Consider the following 19,002-nt stretch of genomic DNA (forward strand, 5'->3'; position numbering starts at 1 on the left):
GGGAAGGGAGAAGAGAAGGAAAGCCGAGGGGGAGGTTAAATGAATGAAAGACTGACGGGATGCATGCAAATGGAGAAGTGATCAAAACTGGAGTAAGTGAAACTAAAAATTATGAAGAGGGGATGAAAATGGAGGGAGAGAGAGGGACACACATACTCGGAATATAAACCAAAGCAAACGTGATGACGTAATTTTCTTTCAAGCGATGGGTACAACTGTACATGCATTCTGTCAAATTTGTTTTGTTTTTGGTTGCAATTGAACTGAAATGTTCACTAACGGATGATACACATTTCTAAATGTATATCGCTTCCAGTGGTTGCTAAGTAAGTGACTCTTAATATCTTATCAAGCAATTTCCGAGGATCCAATCTACCGCCTCGAAGGCACTTCTTTCGCCAACCCTCGATAATTACACGTACAACCCTCATACAAAATACAAAGACATGGATTGATTTGGGCTGAACAATGCTATAAAGTCTACTGGCTCGAATGTTTGCTTGGACTATCAATAGATTATCACATATACATCTTGAGAAGGGGGTAGGGACAGGGGGAAACAACGAGTATGATTAGTATCGAACAGGCCCCGCTTTAAAAGTGTTTTGTTCGTCTTTTTTGTCAGATTTTGTACCTTGGATAGCAAGTTGAATTGGCCATTCAGTCGGTTATTGATCGCATTTTAGCGCGAAGTATCGATCGATGCATACCTTTTCACTATGGGGTATAATGGAGGAGGGTCCCAGCCTCTTTTATAGCGGTTTTGCGGTCGTGAAGGGGTGATGTGTTATATACCCCTTCCTTAGGAACAACCCAAGTCACTGTGGGTGTAGTACGTATCACCCGCTTGAAGAAAAAGTGAAAGTTTATCGTTAGGCCTGTCGTCTGCGCGATTCATCAAACGAGTTTCATGCACGATACGCTCTCCTTAGAACATTCTTGGTCAAATATTGGAATTTTCTAGCAAAATGTTTTGATACTTGTGAAAAGGAATCTTCATCTGAAGAGTAATCTGTTTGAGAACGCGGTTTCACGTAAGAGGGTTCAAACAAAGGCGTACAAAAGATCTTGATATTTGGAATTATAAAAAAACTTCTTCAACTCTCTGGCGGAGATGTCGCTTTCGTCACCCAAGAAGGAAAACATTTAACGATGTTCCCGCAGTATCTGAAGTAAATTCCAAAGGATCTCTTTGGACATTATTCAATAAGGACAATATCATCATGAAGATGGAATATGGCTAGCGCGGTTGTAGCGCTACCAAGCCCGCATCTTAATCCCACCATGTCCCCGGCTCCCGTCAACCGACTCGGCCAGGAGACTGCGCCGTCGTCCAATGGCGATGTCGGTCGCGACGTCGCATGCGTTGGCGATGGCGGAGAAAAGAAAGAGGATAGAGGAGGCAATACTGGAAACGGTGGTCGAGATTGTGGTCAGCCTGAGAGGAGGAGAAGGAAGTCGAGATCGGACGGCGTGGTCGTCAGAAAGAAAGTCGGGGGCTACATCTTAGGAGATGTCATCGGCGAAGGTTCTTTCGCCAAAGTTCGTCTTGGAACTCACATCCTAACTCAAGAACAGGTAAGACCGTTGGCAATGGCGTAACGTAAGTCCACCCATTGAGGGACTGGAATAATAGGGGGGGGGGGGCAGGTTGGAGGTATCTTCCCCAGGAAATAAAAAGGCAGCTGATTAGGGAGAGGGTGGAGGTGTCAATGCGTCTTTTTTTCTCGTCTCCCCCCTTGTTTCCCTTTTCCTTTCGCGCACTTACTCGCCTGTTCTATTTCTTCTTTGGCACGTCCTTTCTGCGGAAGAGGGTGGCTCGCGCCCCCTTGAAGCTCCATCATGGGCCATTAATTCCCATCTTTCTAACGGTCCCTCATCTTATTCTATGAAGATTAATGTTTTTATCTGCCTTTGTTTATAACAATTTACATAATAATGAGATCGTCAAGCACCGGGTTTACAGGGAATTTCGCCTCTTTCCTCTCTGTATGTACAATCAATGTATATTTCATCGACTGTGTATTCATTTGATTATAAAAAGGAAATGGATTATTTAAAAAAAAAATTGACACCAGAATATGGTTATTATTTTCTCGAGTTCATCTTGGGATATAAGCTATTAATTACGCGTAACCTTTTCCAAAAACAAACAGGTATTAAGCTCAATCTTTCCCTCTTGTAAAACTTTTAATTACACGTTATACACTTAAAGATCAGCTTTCGAAACAATCCAGAAAGGGCTTGAAGAGTTGCTTACTGGTCTTTTATATCATTAAAAGATACACCACTGCTTTTAGAATGACTTCGTAAACATGTCTGCGTCCTTGAGACAAAGAGAAAGGGAATTCATAAAGCAAAACAGTCATGACTTTACATTTTGGGGGTTTATAGGATAGGCATATTACTTTGGAAAGTACAAAAAATAAATATTTTGTTTAAATCTGAAATAACAATCATTCCTTTTAACAGCTCATATTAGGAATGCATGAATGACAAAGAATGTTCATTTTGTTTTTAACGCACTCGTTAAATATTGATAAGCCATGCACGCTTGGATTCAGATTTAGGAGAAAGTGCTCTCTCCCCTTGCGATCGATAGGATCGATAGCTAGCTCGGTCTTAGTAGATGTGTTGTCTGCTAAACGCATGCAAACCACAAATGAAGGTTGATCAAAGGCTGTGTGCGGGTGGGTAAGATAGGATGTGGGTCCATGTTCAAGGAAAGGGTGTGTCTTTCTTCCGAGGAAAACCTTGAGTGTTGGTAATGACGTATAATGAATCCTCACCAAATCGAATTGAACATCAAATGATTGTTCAAGACTACAAATAAATAATACTTTCCAATTTCTATATTTTGCGAGAGAGTAAAGCGCACAAGCGAAAAAATATGAAACTTTATCAAAGCGAAAATGTATTATTTTCATCAAATTATACTAGGTTGCCGAATATGACAGGATATGAGGTGGCGGTTGCCCGAATATTGGTAATTTCAAAGTTTTCGGAGGGGGCGGGGGTAGTTCCTTAAGGATAGTCACTCACGGGGATAATAACATCGTCCTTATATTTTCCAGGTTGCCGTGAAGGTAATTGATAAGAAGTTGATCGCCAATCGAGACTACGTTCGTAAGAATCTACGCAGAGAGGCAACCGTTCTTCAGAAGATGCGCCATACCAACATCGCTCGACTCTATGAGGTAAGAAAGATCAGTTATGGCCGTTTTTTAAATTTTAATTTATTTAAAAAATTCGTTTTAGTCGATGGAGCCAACCTATAATATTAGACCGACTTCATAATAAATTATGAGACCAACGGGGATCAGACTGACAGCCCCTCAGATCCAGCATATCGGTCTCATGATCCCTTTAACAAAATTTGTTAAAGGGCCCGGAAGACGTCGGTTTTATTGGCAGTCGGTCTCGTAAGCCCTCACAATTGCTTTGATAAATTTGCAGACGGCCCGTGAGAGACCAACACTGTCGGTCTCGTGTTATGTAGCCATTACAAATTCGTTTCTCCAAAAGGTTCCGAAAGTTTGTCACCCCTAGGTTCGTTATAAAAAAAAAGAACCTTTGTGGTGACGAACTTTACAATAAGAGTGAACGTTTGCAATTTCGTGAAATGAAAGTATCTTCGTTTTTCCAACAATGAAACAAATGAAAGGGTATTCATAATTCCTTAAGACAAAGTGAGGTAGCTGGGGTCCTAATGAATTAAAACGGGATCATGAATTCTTTCAAATATCAGAAATATGAAGCCAGCAATTGAATGTACTCCTATGTCTCTGTTTATTAGGAACCATCTTTATGAGTTAATTATGACGAACTATTTTCTCCTTGCAGGTTCTTGAGACGGCTAGTAATTACTACCTGGTCATGGAGCTCGCAGAGGGCGGCACGTTCATGTCCTTCCTGTGTAAGAGGAGAAAGTTGAGTGAGCGAGAGACGAGAAGATATATCAGGCAACTCGTCACCGCCGTCGATCACATGCACCACCTCGACGTCATTCACAGGTTCGTAGAGTGCTTTTGGCTATTAACTAAACCAGTCGACGTCCTTGGCTACATACCTTTCATGTGAAAGAACACAGCGATTTTTGGACGAATTCTCTGATACTCCTCTGAAAGTATAATTTATTTCGGACAACCATTGTGTTGCACAAAACAATTCATACTGTGGTCGATTATTTTGTGCGAAATTGCACACGTGGCAAACGTACTACCGTGCAAAGAGGCGACGAAAGCAATCAAAGTGTTAATACGATTGTTAGGGTGATGTGGTGGTGAAGGTAATTAGGGGGAAGGGTAATGTATGGACCATCATTGGGGGGTACTAGCATTTGTAACTGGCTTCTGTTTCATCAAATTGTTTTCTTTTTAAATATCTGTATTGCAGGGATATCAAGATCGAGAACTTTCTTCTGGATAACGACCAAAATCTGAAAGTAATAGGTAAGTTTTGTAAACAGATTAATAACAAGTCTATGCTCCATTTCGTGTTTTTTTCCTCTGAATAAAACCTATTTTCCATTTATTGTGATATACGGCAAGGAGGAAATAGCTGTTAAAATAATGATGTAAAGCAACGCATGATCATGGATGGGCAACATTTTGGCCTAATGTTCGGCTGTATCATTAATTGTTGTTAATCATTTTACTTGTTACTACTGTACAATCATTACTGAGAGCGTTTAACAGCTATCATGAGCTTCTCGGATGTGGAATGAAGGGGGAGAGTGGGAGGGGGGGGGGGGGGGGGAGGTGCAATACCTCAAGAATTTGTCGGCAAATCTCAAATTGTTGTCAGACGATGATTCTCAATTTAGAAAAGTATATTTACAAACAAAATCAGGAATCCTATTGGCAACATTTTGTCAGCGACATCCACGCGTAAATATTATGTAGTCGAATAGGCTAATGAATGAAATAAATGTCTAGGATTGGATTCTGGGATTGGATTATATTTTTCAAGGTATGAGCATGCGAGGGAAAAGGGGGAACTAGGAGTTATTCCGCCGAATCAATCACGCAGATTTATTTCACTTTTTTTTCTTTTTCTTTAGATTTTGGACTGAGTAATATTCTTGGATACGACGGGTTTCTTCGGACGCAATGCGGCTCTCCGGCCTACGCTGCCCCGGAGATCTTCTGCAACTCAAGCTATGGCCCATCTGTCGATGTTTGGAGCATGTAAGTCAAGATCTTGCTTAAAAAAATGACCCCTTGCCGATTCTCCTCATTGGGTGTCGGAGGGCAGAAGCAGTTCTAGAGGGGACTTGGGCTTCACGTTCTCCCCCCCCCCCACTTCCAATTTATTCAGGCCCCCCGTTTTACAAATGATTTGTAGCGAGGCACATGTAGAAAATGAATGCAAGAACCTAAGCGCCCCTAGCCCACATATTTGTCGTGGGGAGGGGGAGAGAGGGGGCATGTTGACTGTCAGAAAAGTAGAAGGGCTGCGAGACCGAAATGTTGACCTCGTGGGATGTCGATCCGTGAACTCTCTGAAACCTGTCAGAAAGTGCCTCCAAGACCGACGTGTCGATTTCGTAACACATCACATAACTTTGTTATTTGTGGTCTCGTGGGTGGGCCAATATGAGGTGAACTTGATTTGAACCTTGAGTCCTTTTTTTTTTTAATTCCTTAGAGGGGTGAACATGTACGCCATGCTGACAGGGGAGTTACCCTTCGTGGTGGACCCGCCCAACAACATGAGTAAGCTACACGCAAGGATCATGCAGGGCGCCACCATACCAGATACTCTTACAAAAGGTAACATCTAATGAAAACATTTTTATAATCAATTTCCTTTCATATGCATGGACGGTACGTGTCTCTTCAGAAAGTAGGGAACTGACGGACCAAATTTGCGAATACATAGACAAATACGCTACTATTACCCCTCACCGTGGGGTTAAACGTTTTGTTCTTTTTCTTGCGATCTTCATCATGACTTTTTAAAAACTTTTTTATCACATTATTTTTCGTTTTCATATGAGGTGACAATTATCATCGAACTTTTCTTATCTCTTATGCTGAACGAAATCTATAACCATTTCCCATTTTACTTGCATGCTTCAGATTGCCGAGACCTTCTCAGAAGGCTTTTAGAACCGAAGGAACTAGACCGCATCAAACTCCCTGATATTATGCGGCATCCATGGATGAACAGGGGATACTCGCGGCGTCTCTACCCTTCCCGCTTCGAGGACTCCACCCCTAAACCTCTGGTGGATCAACGCATCATCAAAGCGCTCGTGCAATGCGGTCATCAGGAGGATATTCTCACTGAATGCGTGCAAGAAAATAGACCAACTTCCGAGAATGCTGCCTACTGCCTATTGGCTAAGCGGATCGCAATGGGGTGGGGCTACCCGGAAAGTAACAATGTCCTCGACAGCGATCGGAGCGAGATGGTTAGTGTGTTAACGGGGGCGGGCGTGGACGATACGATGGAGGCGGAGCATGAAGAGAAGCCATCACCAGTGCTTGCGCTTCGTCGTCCAATCAGCGGACGCGGGACGAGAAGTATGGCGGCAAAGGAACAGAACTTCGATATGGAAAACAAACTCAAGAGCGACCGGATGAAACTCGAGAATACGAATTCCCCGATAGAGAAAACTCCGAAGTACTCCGTGTCTCCAACAAAAAGAGAAATTCAGGATGACATGCGAAAGGCTTGGAGCAAGTTGCAAACCAATTCAAAGAACAGTGACGAAAGTACAAAAGATCATAGTAAAAATAACAGCGTTAGGAGTACGAATAGTGAAGGAAGCGATATGAATTCAACTGGAAGCAAAATGGACACAGGGGAAGCGCCAAAACAAAGTAAAACGAAACACGTTCAAAAAGTTCCAGACAACAAAACTACCTCTCATCTCCCTCGGCGAGTCCACAGCTCCTTACCCGCCAAAACGAGGACGTTGCCAAGCCCAAACTCCGCACCCTCCCTGCAGAACAACACTTGCATTTTCATAGTCAACGGGAAGGTCACGGCGCCGGATCAAATGGTTGGGCGATCTGCAGGGCGAAATGCCGCCCAAATGCCAGGGAAAAGACATTCGTTCCATGGAGGTGAAAAAATGATTTACACCAAACGGGGCTTGGAACGTGCTAAAACTGTCCCGGCTGTTCACATTGAGAGCCTGGACACAAAGAATGGTTCGGATGACCCGTTGACGAGTGTCCCGGACAAAGAGACTAGTATGGACACCCAGATCAGCGAACTTCATGCCCCTTACCAGCCGCATAGTAAGTATATATTTTTTAAAATGTCATCAGCTTTTTTTGTTTAATGAGGGAAAGAGAGAGAGAGAGAGACATACATATTATTGGTCAATTTCCCAGCATAGTCTAAATCAGGCCTTCTCAACTAGTTTATTAGAAGTGCCAAAACGAAAAGAATTTGTAGTTGAAGTGCCACCCTGTATGGTTGACTGTGCTGCGAGGGAGCGTAGCGACCGAGCCGAACATTTGGTAAGGTCCAGAGGCGAAGCCCCCTGAAGCTCGTGGATTTAGGGCTTTCTAAAGGCCCAAATAGGACATCTTTTAGCACCATTTCATTCCACAATATAATCAATCATAATTTCATATTGATGTGAAAAAATTAGTACAATTCCTGGATACAATTACACTGGAGGTATATGTAGTTTTGTGTGTGCAATAAACACGGGAAATGTCAAAATAAAGTGAAAATCAAACAAGCAAAAACAAGATGTATCCAGAAATTGACAATGTTAAAAATTGGTATCCCATCGTCAGCTAATTGTTGTTCAGACCTTAGGTTTAGATTCGTATAAAATGGTAAAAAACGATAAATTCCCCTTTCTTCCTGTTTGTTAAGCAGGCATTTTGGGCTCAAATTCGACTGCAACTTCTTGTTTAGCTGAGTATTTAATTCTAAAATATATATTTTCTTTCTCTCTGTTTTTTGTTTTGTTGTTGCAACAGTCGCGCGCCACTCCGACTGACCGCAAGCGCCACAAGTGGCGCGCGCGCCGCCAGTTGAGAAGGCCTGATGGTCTAAATCATTGCATACTGTTGTTTTAATGTAAGCATCTGATTGAGGTTTTTACCAATTTTATAGATACGGTCCATTATATTGTTTAAAAAAATTGATCTTGTCCAATATTTTGAAAGCAAATGCATGAAAAAGAAGGGATTTGTTGTTGTTGAATATTCAACCGAAAATGTCACCTTTTCTTTATAACTTGTTCTTCCTCAGATGCCTTTCCAATCCATCGCTTAGGGAGCGAATACACCCTCCCTTCCCAAGCCCATCGCCACTCCTCCCGTTATCTACCGGGTAGCGTGTCAACATCCGCCGTCACCTCGGCAACGCATCCTCCTCCTTACCAATACGCACAGCATCTTCAATACCATAGCAACAGACACCAATCGCTACGCCGCTCCCGTCCGCATCACCAGCGGTCCATGACCGCGCCCCACCCTCAGGGCCGATCACACTCTCCGCTGCCCTTTCCTCCAGCATCTCAGATCAGCAGGGCCGAGGAAAGGGGGTCCGGCAAACCCGCCAAGGCTGTGGCGTGGCAGGACCCTCCTGCGACTGTGGTTCTGTCAAATAATGGCCCGTCAAGGAGCATTAGGAATCGGCAGAGAGAGCTGCCGAATATAAAGGGATTTGTTGGATATATGTGACGATTGAATTGAAAGTTTTTATGTTGTGTAGCTAGTATATAAAACTAATACACGTTGTACACGAGGTGTCATTTCACTTCCCCTTTTTCGTCTTCATAAGCTAATAAAGTCAATTGATGCGTACGCCACTAACTTGACGCAATGGTAGTACATGTACATTTACATTAAATTAGTGTTCGCGATGTCACCCTCATAATTTACCGCGTCCAAAATCGCTCAAGATGCTGACGCATGCCTATAATTTATGTCGGGTAAATGACGCCTCCCGTGCGCTGGGCAATTCCTATCACACACAAAGCGTGATTTCGATGTCATATACAGCATACAAAGTCATAATTATATAAACCAATCAATGCTTTGAAGACGATTGGCGCATTTGCCGCGGGTCGATCGATCAACGCAGTGTTTTGCATTGTTCAGATGGCATTCCCTTTATGTATGAACATTATTTGGGTTAATGTTAACTTTTATGTTTTGTTAGGCGGACCATCATTGACGGTCTAAACCATGATTATTTAGCTTTAAACCCTCTTCTTACATCAAGCACGATGACAATCAGTTATTATTTTGTGGAGTTATGTTATAGTGTGCAAGAGAAGAGCGGAATCGTTAGTTTTATATCAATCGAGTGGCCTCATTTCATGTGGAAAAGAGAGCCCCAAGTCGCAAAAAAAGCTCTTCCAAGGGCTTCGCTTTAGGAAAGGGGATCGGGGAGGGCGAAATCTTATTTGATTATTAAATGCCTTTTTTTTTAAATACTTGTTTCTCTTTATATTTAATATTTATTTTGCGCCTTGTCGGCAAATCACAGTTCTTTTCTCTCTTGCTTGTTGGCAAAATTTGTGCTGATTTTTGGTCGGACAACCCGATGAAAATGACCCAACGATACCCATTGGCTAAATCTTATTTCTTATGAAGTATTATATGTACAGCTATGCTTTTAATGAAAGCATATGTCGCAGGAACATAGAGCAAAAAAAGATTCCTATTGAGAATCAGCAGGACCGTGGAGTACAAAAGTAACTTCTATCTTTAATAATCCTCGCAATTGACAGTTGTTTGGCTCTATCGATATGATAATAACTATTTTATTAAGAAAATATAATTTATTATGTGCCCTGAACAATACAAGGATAAGTTGTTAAACAGATCTTCTTGATCAAAATACTGTATTCGTCATCTGGATCAGTATTCATTCATATCAATTTCAAGGATAACATAATCGTAATAATTTCTCCAGATTTTCCATAGGCAGTTCTGAAAACTTAAATGCCAAATTCTACTGCCTAAAATTATGTTCCACATAATTTGAGTAAGAAACTATAATTTTCATAATCCAATTAGAGATATTATACACTTCATGACTTTCCGAAAATACTTCCTACCTTTCAACCGCTTTAACATGTACTGTATTTCATTTCTGATTTCATTTTCGTGTGTGTGTTTGTGCATGATTATCGTTCAAGCACATTCAATTTGAATGTAAAGTTTTACAATGTGTGTAAATATAAATAACGGGTCAACGATTTTGTTTGAATTTATATATATATATATATATTAAGATACACTGTATAATCATATATATTTGAAGAAAACAAAAATCGCACCGTATACGGGTAGGTGAGAGACAATCATTATGTGTGATACTTTTTTCTTAGTGTAATGTTGAAATGATTTACGCATGTATCATCAAGGCTCATTCAGATATGAAGCGGGTAACCGCCACAAAATTACCGCGGTTTTTTTATTTACGTTAATGAATGGCTAACGCGCGCAACAAAAGTACTCCGGGATAACACTGAACTCAGAGTTATATTAAAAATACGCTTATTGCAGATCATTTCATGAAATGTACAAAAATGTCACTTTTTGACAAAAATGGCAAGGGGTTAGCCCCTCAATTTGGCCAAAATTCATGAATTTTCAAAAAGGCTTATTTTCATATCTTTTCATCTTGAGAAGGTGTTTATGACTCTAGTCTATTGAAAATGTGCTATTGCAGATTATTTTATGAAATGTAAAAAAATGTCTATTCAAATTATGCTTTTGCAGATCATTTCATGAAATGTGAAAAAAATGTCACGTTTTGACAAAAATTGCAAGGGGTTAGCCCCTCATTTTGGCCAAAATTCATGAATTTTCAAAAAGGCTTATTTTCATATTATTTCAACTCTTTGACCCCAGTCTATTAAAAATATGCTTATTGCAGATCATTTCATGAATTGTACAAAAATGTCACTTTTTGACAAAAATGGCAAGGGGTTAGCCCCTCATTTTGGCAAAAATTCATGAATTTTCAAAAAGGCTTATTTTCATATCTTTTCATCTTGAGAAGATGTTTATGACTCCAGTCTTTTAAAAATGTGCTATTGCAGATTATTTTATGAAATGCGAAAAAATGTCACTTTTTGACAGAAGTGGCAAGGGGTTAGCCCCTCATTTTGGCCAAAACTCATGAATTTTTAAAAAGGCTCATTTTCATAACCTTTCATCTTGACAAGGTATCATGACCCCTGTCTATTCAAATTATGCTTTTGCAGATCATTTCATGAAATGTGAAAAAATGTCACTTTTTGACAAAAATGGCAAGGGGTTATAGCCCCTCATTTTGGCCAAAAGTCATGAATTTTCAAAAAGGCTTATTTTCATATCATTTCAACTCTTTGACCCCAGTCTATTAAAAATATGCTTATTGCAGATCATTTCATGAATTGTACAAAAATGTCACTTTTCGACAAAAATGGCAAGGGGTTAGCCCCTCATTTTGGCCAAAATTCAAGAATTTTCAAAAAGGCTCATTTTCATAACCTTTCATCTTGACAAGGTGTTTATGACTCCAGTGTATTGAAAATATGCTATTGCAGATTATTTTATGAAATGTGAAAAAATGTCACTTTTTGACAAAAATGGCAAGGGGTTAGCCCCTCATTTTGGCAAAAATTCATGAATTTTCAAAAGGCTCATTTTCATATCTTTTCATATCATTTCAACTCTTTGACCCCAGTCTATTAAAAATATGCTTATTGCAGATCATTTCATGAAATGTACAAAAATGTCACTTTTTGACAAAAATGGCAAGGGGTTATAGCCCCTCATTTTGGCCAAAAGTCATGAATTTTCAAAAAGGCTTATTTTCATATCATTTCAACTCTTTGACCCCAGTCTATTCAAAATATGATTATTGCAGATCATTTCATGAAATGTGAAAAAATGTCACTTTTTGACAAAAATGGCAAGGGGTTAGTTAGCCCCTCATTTTGGCCAAAATTCATGAATTTTCAAAAAGGCTTATTTTCATATCTTTTCATCTTGAAAAGGTGTTTATGACTCCAGTGTATTGAAAATATGCTATTGCAGATTATTTTATGAAATGTGAAAAAATGTCTCTTTTTGACAAAAATGGCAAGGGACGTCCCTCATTTTGGCAAAAATTCATGAATTTTCAAAAAGGCTCATTTTCATATCTTTTCATATCATTTAAACTCTTTGACCCCAGTCTATTAAAAATACGCTTATTGCAGATCATTTCATGAAATGTACAAAAATGTCACTTTTTGACAAAAATGGCAAGGGGTTAGCCCCTCAATTTGGCCAAAATTCATGAATTTTCAAAAAGGCTTATTTTCATATCTTTTCATCTTGAGAAGGTGTTTATGACTCTAGTCTATTGAAAATGTGCTATTGCAGATTATTTTATGAAATGTGAAAAAATGTCTATTCAAATTATGCTTTTGCAGATCATTTCATGAAATGTGAAAAAAATGTCACGTTTTGACAAAAATTGCAAGGGGTTAGCCCCTCATTTTGGCCAAAATTCATGAATTTTCAAAAAGGCTTTTTTTCATATTATTTCAAGTCTTTGACCCCAGTCTATTAAAAATATGCTTATTGCAGATCATTTCATGAATTGTACAAAAATGTCACTTTTTGACAAAAATGGCAAGGGGTTAGCCCCTCATTTTGGCCAAAAGTCATGAATTTTCAAAAAGGCTTATTTTTATATCATTTCAATTCTTTGACCCCAGTCTATTTAAAATATGCTTATTGCAGATCATTTCATGAAATGTAAAAAAAATGTCACTTTTTGACAAAAATGGCAAGGGTCTTATAGCCCCTCATTTTGGCCAAAAGCCATGAATTTTGAAAAAGGCTTATTTTCATATCATTTCAACTCTTTGACCCCAGTCTATTCAAAATATGATTATTGCAGATCATTTCATGAAATGTGAAAAAATGTCACTTTTTGACAAAAATGGCAAAGGGTTAGCCCCTCATTTTGGCCAAAATTCATGAATTTTCAAAAAGGCTTATTTTCATATCTTTTCATCTTGAGAAGGTGTTTATGACTCCAGTGTATTGAAAATATGCTATTGCAGATTATTTCATGAAATGTGAAAAAATGTCACTTTTTGACAAAAATGGCAAGGGACGTCCCTCATTTTGGCAAAAATTCATGAATTTTCAAAAAGGCTCATTTTCATATCTTTTCATATCATTTAAACTCTTTGACCCCAGTCTATTAAAAATACGCTCATTGCAGATCATTTCATGAAATGTACAAAAATGTCACTTTTTGACAAAAATGGCAAGGGGTTAGCCCCTCAATTTGGCCGAAATTCATGAATTTTCAAAAAGGCTTATTTTCATATCTTTTCATCTTGAGAAGGTGTTTATGACTCTAGTCTATTGAAAATGTGCTATTGCAGATTATTTTATGAAATGTGAAAAAATGTCTATTCAAATTATGCTTTTGCAGATCATTTCATGAAATGTGAAAAAAATGTCACGTTTTGACAAAAATTGCAAGGGGTTAGCCCCTCATTTTGGCCAAAATTCATGAATTTTCAAAAAGGCTTTTTTTCATATTATTTCAACTCTTTGACCCCAGTCTATTAAAAATATGCTTATTGCAGATCATTTCATGAATTGTACAAAAATGTCACTTTTTGACAAAAATGGCAAGGGGTTAGCCCCTCATTTTGGCCGAAAGTCATGAATTTTCATAAAGGCTTATTTTCATATTATTACAACTTGAGAAGATGTTTATGACTCCAGTCTTTTGAAAATGTGCTATTGCAGATTATTTTATGAAATGCGAAAAAATGTCACCTTTTGACAGAAGTGGCAAGGGGTTGTTAGCCCCTCATTTTGGCCAAAACTCATGAAATTTTAAAAAGGCTCATTTTCATAACCTTTCATCTTGACAAGGTATCATGACCCCTGTCTATTCAAATTATGCTTTTGCAGATCATTTCATGAAATGTGAAAAAATGTCACTTTTTGACAAAAATGGCAAGGGGTTATAGCCCCTCATTTTGGCCAAAAGTCATGAATTTTCAAAAAGGCTTATTTTCATATCATTTCAACTCTTTGACCCCAGTCTATTAAAAATATGCTTATTGCAGATCATTTCATGAATTGTACAAAAATGTCACTTTTCGACAAAAATGGCAAGGGGTTAGCCCCTCATTTTGGCCAAAATTCAAGAATTTTCAAAAAGGCTCATTTTCATAACCTTTCATCTTGACAAGGTGTTTATGACTCCAGTGTATTGAAAATATGCTATTGCAGATTATTTTATGAAATGTGAAAAAATGTCACTTTTTGACAAAAATGGCAAGGGGTTAGCCCCTCATTTTGGCAAAAATTCATGAATTTTCAAAAGGCTCATTTTCATATCTTTTCATATCATTTCAACTCTTTGACCCCAGTCTATTAAAAATATGCTTATTGCAGATCATTTCATGAAATGTACAAAAATGTCACTTTTTGACAAAAATGGCAAGGGGTTATAGCCCCTCATTTTGGCCAAAAGTCATGAATTTTTAAAAAGGCTCATTTTCATAACCTTTCATCTTGACAAGGTATCATGACCCCTGTCTATTCAAATCATGCTTTTGCAGATCATTTCATGAAATGTGAAAAAATGGCACTTTTTGACAAAAATGGCAAGGGGTTATAGCCCCTCATTTTGGCCAAAAGTCATGAATTTTCAAAAAGGCTTTTTTTCATATTATTTCAACTCTTTGACCCCAGTCTATTAAAAATATGCTTATTGCAGATCATTTCATGAATTGTACAAAAATGTCACTTTTTGACAAAAATGGCAAGGGGTTAGCCCCTCATTTTGGCCAAAAGTCATGAATTTTCATAAAGGCTTATTTTCATATTATTTCAACTCTTTGACCCCAGTCTATTAAAAATATGCTTATTGCAGATCATTTCATGAAATGTACAAAAATGTCACTTTTTGACAAAAATGGCAAGCGGTTAGCCCCTCATTTTGGCCAAAATTCATGAATTTTCAAAAAAGCTTATTTTCATATCCTTTCATCTTGACAAGGTGTCTTTGACCCCTGTTTATTCAAATTATGCTTTTGCACATCATTTCATGAAATGTGAAAAAATGTCACTTTTTGACAAAAATGGCAAGGGGCAGTCAAGGCCCCTCATTTTCGCCAAAATTCATGAATTTTCAAAAAAGCTCATTTTCATATCTTTTCATATCATTTAAAACTCTTTGACCCCAGTCTATTAAAAATATGCTTATTGCAGATCATTTAATGAAATGTGAAAAAAATGTCACTTTTTGACAAAAATTGCAAGGGGTTAGCCCCTCATTTTGGCCAAAAGTCATGAATTTTCAAAAAGGCTTATTTTTTATATCATTTCAATTCTTTGACCCCAGTCTATTTAAAATATGCTTATTGCAGATCATTTAATGAAATGTAAAAAAAATGTCACTTTTTGACAAAAATGGCAAGGGGTTAGCCCCTCATTTTGGCCAAAAGTCATGAATTTTCATAAAGGCTTATTTTCATATCTTTTCATCTTGAGAAGGTGTTTATGACTCCAGTGTATTGAAAATATGCTATTGCAGATTATTTTATGAAATGTGAAAAAATGACACTTTTTGACAAAAATGGCAAGGGGTTAGCCCCTCATTTTGGCAAAAATTCATGAATTTTCAAAAAGGCTCATTTTCATAACCTTTCATCTTGACAAGGTGTCTATGACCCCTGTCTATTCAAATTATGCTTTTGCAGATCATTTCATGAAATGTGAAAAAAATGTCACTTTTTGACAAAAATGGCAAGGGGTTAGCCCCTCATTTTGGCCAAAAGTCATGAATTTTCAAAAAGGCTTATTCTTATATCATTTCAACTCTTTGACCCGAGTCTATTTAAAATATGCTTATTGCAGATCATTTCATTAAATGTAAAAAAAATGTCACTTTTCGACAAAAATGGCAAGTGGTTAGCCCCTCATTTTGGCCAAAAGTCATGAATTTTCAAAAAGGCTTATTTTCATATTGTTTCAACTCTTTGACCCCAGTCTATTAAAAATATGCTTATTGCAGATCATTTCATTAAATGTACAAAAATGTCACTTTTTGACAAAAATGGCAAGGGGTTAGCCCCTCATTTTGGCCAAAAGTCATGAATTTTCATAAAGGCTTATTTTTATATTGTTTCAACTCTTTGACCCCAGTCTATTAAAAATATGCTTATTGCAGATCATTTCATTAAATGTACAAAAATGGCACTTTTTGACAAAAATGGCAAGGGGTTAGCCCCTCATTTTGGCCAAAAGTCATGAATTTTCATAAAGGCTTATTTTTATATTATTTCAACTCTTTGACCCCAGTCTATTAAAAATATGCTTATTGCAGATCATTTCATGAAATGTGAAAAAATGTCACTTTTTGACAAAAATGGCAAGGGGCAGTCAAGGCCCCTCATTTTCGCCAAAATTCATGAATTTTCAAAAAGGCTCATTTTCATATCTTTTCATATCGTTTAAACTCTTTGACCCCAGTCTATTAAAAATATGCTTATTGCAGATCATTTAATGAAATGTGAAAAAAATGTCACTTTTTGACAAAAATGGCAAGGGGTTAGCCCCTCATTTTGGCCAAAAGTCATGAATTTTCAAAAAGGCTTATTTTTATATCATTTCAATTCTTTGACCCCAGTCTATTAAAAATATGCTTATTGCAGATCATTTCATGAAATGTAAAAAAAAATGTCACTTTTTGACAAAAATGGCAAGGGGTTAGCCCCTCATTTTGGCCAAAAGTCATGAATTTTCATAAAGGCTTATTTTCATATTATTTCAACTCTTTGACCCCAGTCTATTAAAAATATGCTTATTGCAGATCATTTCATGAAATGTACAAAAATGTCACTTTTTGACAAAAATGGCAAGCGGTTAGCCCCTCATTTTGGCCCAAATTCATGAATTTTCAAAAAGGCTTATTTACATATCCTTTCATCTTGACAAGGTGTCTTTGACCCCTGTTTATTCAAATTATGCTTTTGCAGATCATTTCATGAAATGTTAAAAAATGTCACTTTTTGACAAAAATGGCAAGGGGCAGTCAAGGCCCCTCATTTTGGCCAAAAGTCATGAATTTTCAAAAAGGCTTATTTTCATATTGTTTCAACTCTTTGACCCCAGTCTATTAAAAATATGCTTATTGCAGATCATTTCATTAAATGTACAAAAATGTCACTTTTTGACAAAAATGGCAAGGGGTTAGCCCCTCATTTTGGCCAAAAGTCATGAATTTTCATAAAGGCTTATTTTTATATTGTTTCAACTCTTTGACCCCAGTCTATTAAAAATATGCTTATTGCAGATCATTTCATTAAATGTACAAAAATGGCACTTTTTGACAAAAATGGCAAGGGGTTAGCCCCTCATTTTGGCCAAAAGTCATGAATTTTCATAAAGGCTTATTTTTATATTATTTCAACTCTTTGACCCCAGTCTATTAAAAATATGCTTATTGCAGATCATTTCATGAAATGTGAAAAAATGTCACTTTTTGACAAAAATGGCAAGGGGCAGTCAAGGCCCCTCATTTTCGCCAAAATTCATGAATTTTCAAAAAGGCTCATTTTCATATCTTTTCATATCGTTTAAACTCTTTGACCCCAGTCTATTAAAAATATGCTTATTGCAGATCATTTAATGAAATGTGAAAAAAATGTCACTTTTTGACAAAAATGGCAAGGGGTTAGCCCCTCATTTTGGCCAAAAGTCATGAATTTTCAAAAAGGCTTATTTTTATATCATTTCAATTCTTTGACCCCAGTCTATTAAAAATATGCTTATTGCAGATCATTTCATGAAATGTAAAAAAAAATGTCACTTTTTGACAAAAATGGCAAGGGGTTAGCCCCTCATTTTGGCCAAAAGTCATGAATTTTCATAAAGGCTTATTTTCATATTATTTCAACTCTTTGACCCCAGTCTATTAAAAATATGCTTATTGCAGATCATTTCATGAAATGTACAAAAATGTCACTTTTTGACAAAAATGGCAAGCGGTTAGCCCCTCATTTTGGCCCAAATTCATGAATTTTCAAAAAGGCTTATTTACATATCCTTTCATCTTGACAAGGTGTCTTTGACCCCTGTTTATTCAAATTATGCTTTTGCAGATCATTTCATGAAATGTGAAAAAATGTCACTTTTTGACAAAAATGGCAAGGGGCAGTCAAGGCCCCTCATTTTCGCCAAAATTCATGAATTTTCAAAAAGGCTCATTTTCATATCTTTTCATATCATTTAAACTCTTTGACCCCAGTCTATTAAAAATATGCTTATTGCAGATCATTTAATGAAATGTGAAAAAAATGTCACTTTTTGACAAAAATGGCAAGGGGTTAGCCCCTCATTTTGGCCAAAATTCATGAATTTTCAAAAAGGCTTATTTTCATATCTTTTCATCTTGAGAAGGTGTTTATGACTCCAGTGTATTGAAAATATGCTATTGCAGATTATTTTATGAAATGTGAAAAAATGTCACTTTTTGACAAAAATGGCAAGGGACGTCCCTCATTTTGGCAAAAATTCATGAATTTTCAAAAAGGCTCATTTTCATAACCTTTCATCTTGACAAGGTGTTTATGACTCCAGTGTATTGAAAATATGCTATTGCAGATTATTTTATGAAATGTGAAGAAATGTCACTTTTTGACAAAAATGGCAAGGGGTTAGCCCCTCATTTTGGCCAAAAGTCATGAATTTTCATAAAGGCTTATTTTCATATTATTTCAACTCTTTGACCCCAGTCTATTAAAAATATGCTTATTGCAGATCATTTCATGAAATGTACAAAAATGTCACTTTTTGACAAAAATGGCAAGGGGTTAGCCCCTCATTTTGGCCAAAATTCATGAATTTTCAAAAAGGCTTATTTTCATATCTTTTCATATCATTTAAACTCTTTGACCCCAGTCTATTAAAAATATACTTATTGCAGATCATTTAATGAAATGTGAAAAAAATGTCACTTTTTGACAAAAATGGCAAGGGGTTAGCCCCTCATTTT

The 19,002-nt window shown here is 37.3% G+C and overlaps 1 protein-coding gene across 1 annotated transcript; it reads left to right on the plus strand.

Annotated features, from left to right (window-relative positions):
* Positions 1 to 345: 345 nt before the first annotated feature.
* Positions 346 to 10,294, plus strand: LOC115918907 (serine/threonine-protein kinase MARK2-like). The gene is made up of 8 exons (XM_030994078.1): positions 346 to 1,578; positions 3,075 to 3,197; positions 3,844 to 4,013; positions 4,396 to 4,451; positions 5,063 to 5,189; positions 5,650 to 5,774; positions 6,084 to 7,253; positions 8,227 to 10,294. The coding sequence occupies exons 1-8, from the start codon at positions 1,237 to 1,239 to the stop codon at positions 8,658 to 8,660; spliced, it is 2,547 nt and encodes an 848-aa protein (XP_030849938.1). The 5' UTR covers positions 346 to 1,236; the 3' UTR covers positions 8,661 to 10,294.
* The last annotated feature ends 8,708 nt before the right edge of the window (positions 10,295 to 19,002 follow it).

The sequence above is a fragment of the Strongylocentrotus purpuratus genome, unplaced genomic scaffold (genome assembly GCF_000002235.5).
Source record: "Strongylocentrotus purpuratus isolate Spur 01 unplaced genomic scaffold, Spur_5.0 spur5_scaffold_21, whole genome shotgun sequence".
In the NCBI taxonomy this organism is placed as follows: domain Eukaryota; kingdom Metazoa; phylum Echinodermata; class Echinoidea; order Camarodonta; family Strongylocentrotidae; genus Strongylocentrotus; species Strongylocentrotus purpuratus.

Coding starts and splice junctions, on each gene's coding strand:
- LOC115918907 (XM_030994078.1), top strand. CDS start 1,237: ATGGCTAGCGCGGTTGTAGCGCTACCAAGCCCGCATCTTAATCCCACC. Junction 4,014..4,395: donor CACCTCGACGTCATTCACAG/GTTCGTAGAGTG, acceptor TCTGTATTGCAG/GGATATCAAGATCGAGAACT. Junction 4,452..5,062: donor CCAAAATCTGAAAGTAATAG/GTAAGTTTTGTA, acceptor CTTTTTCTTTAG/ATTTTGGACTGAGTAATATT.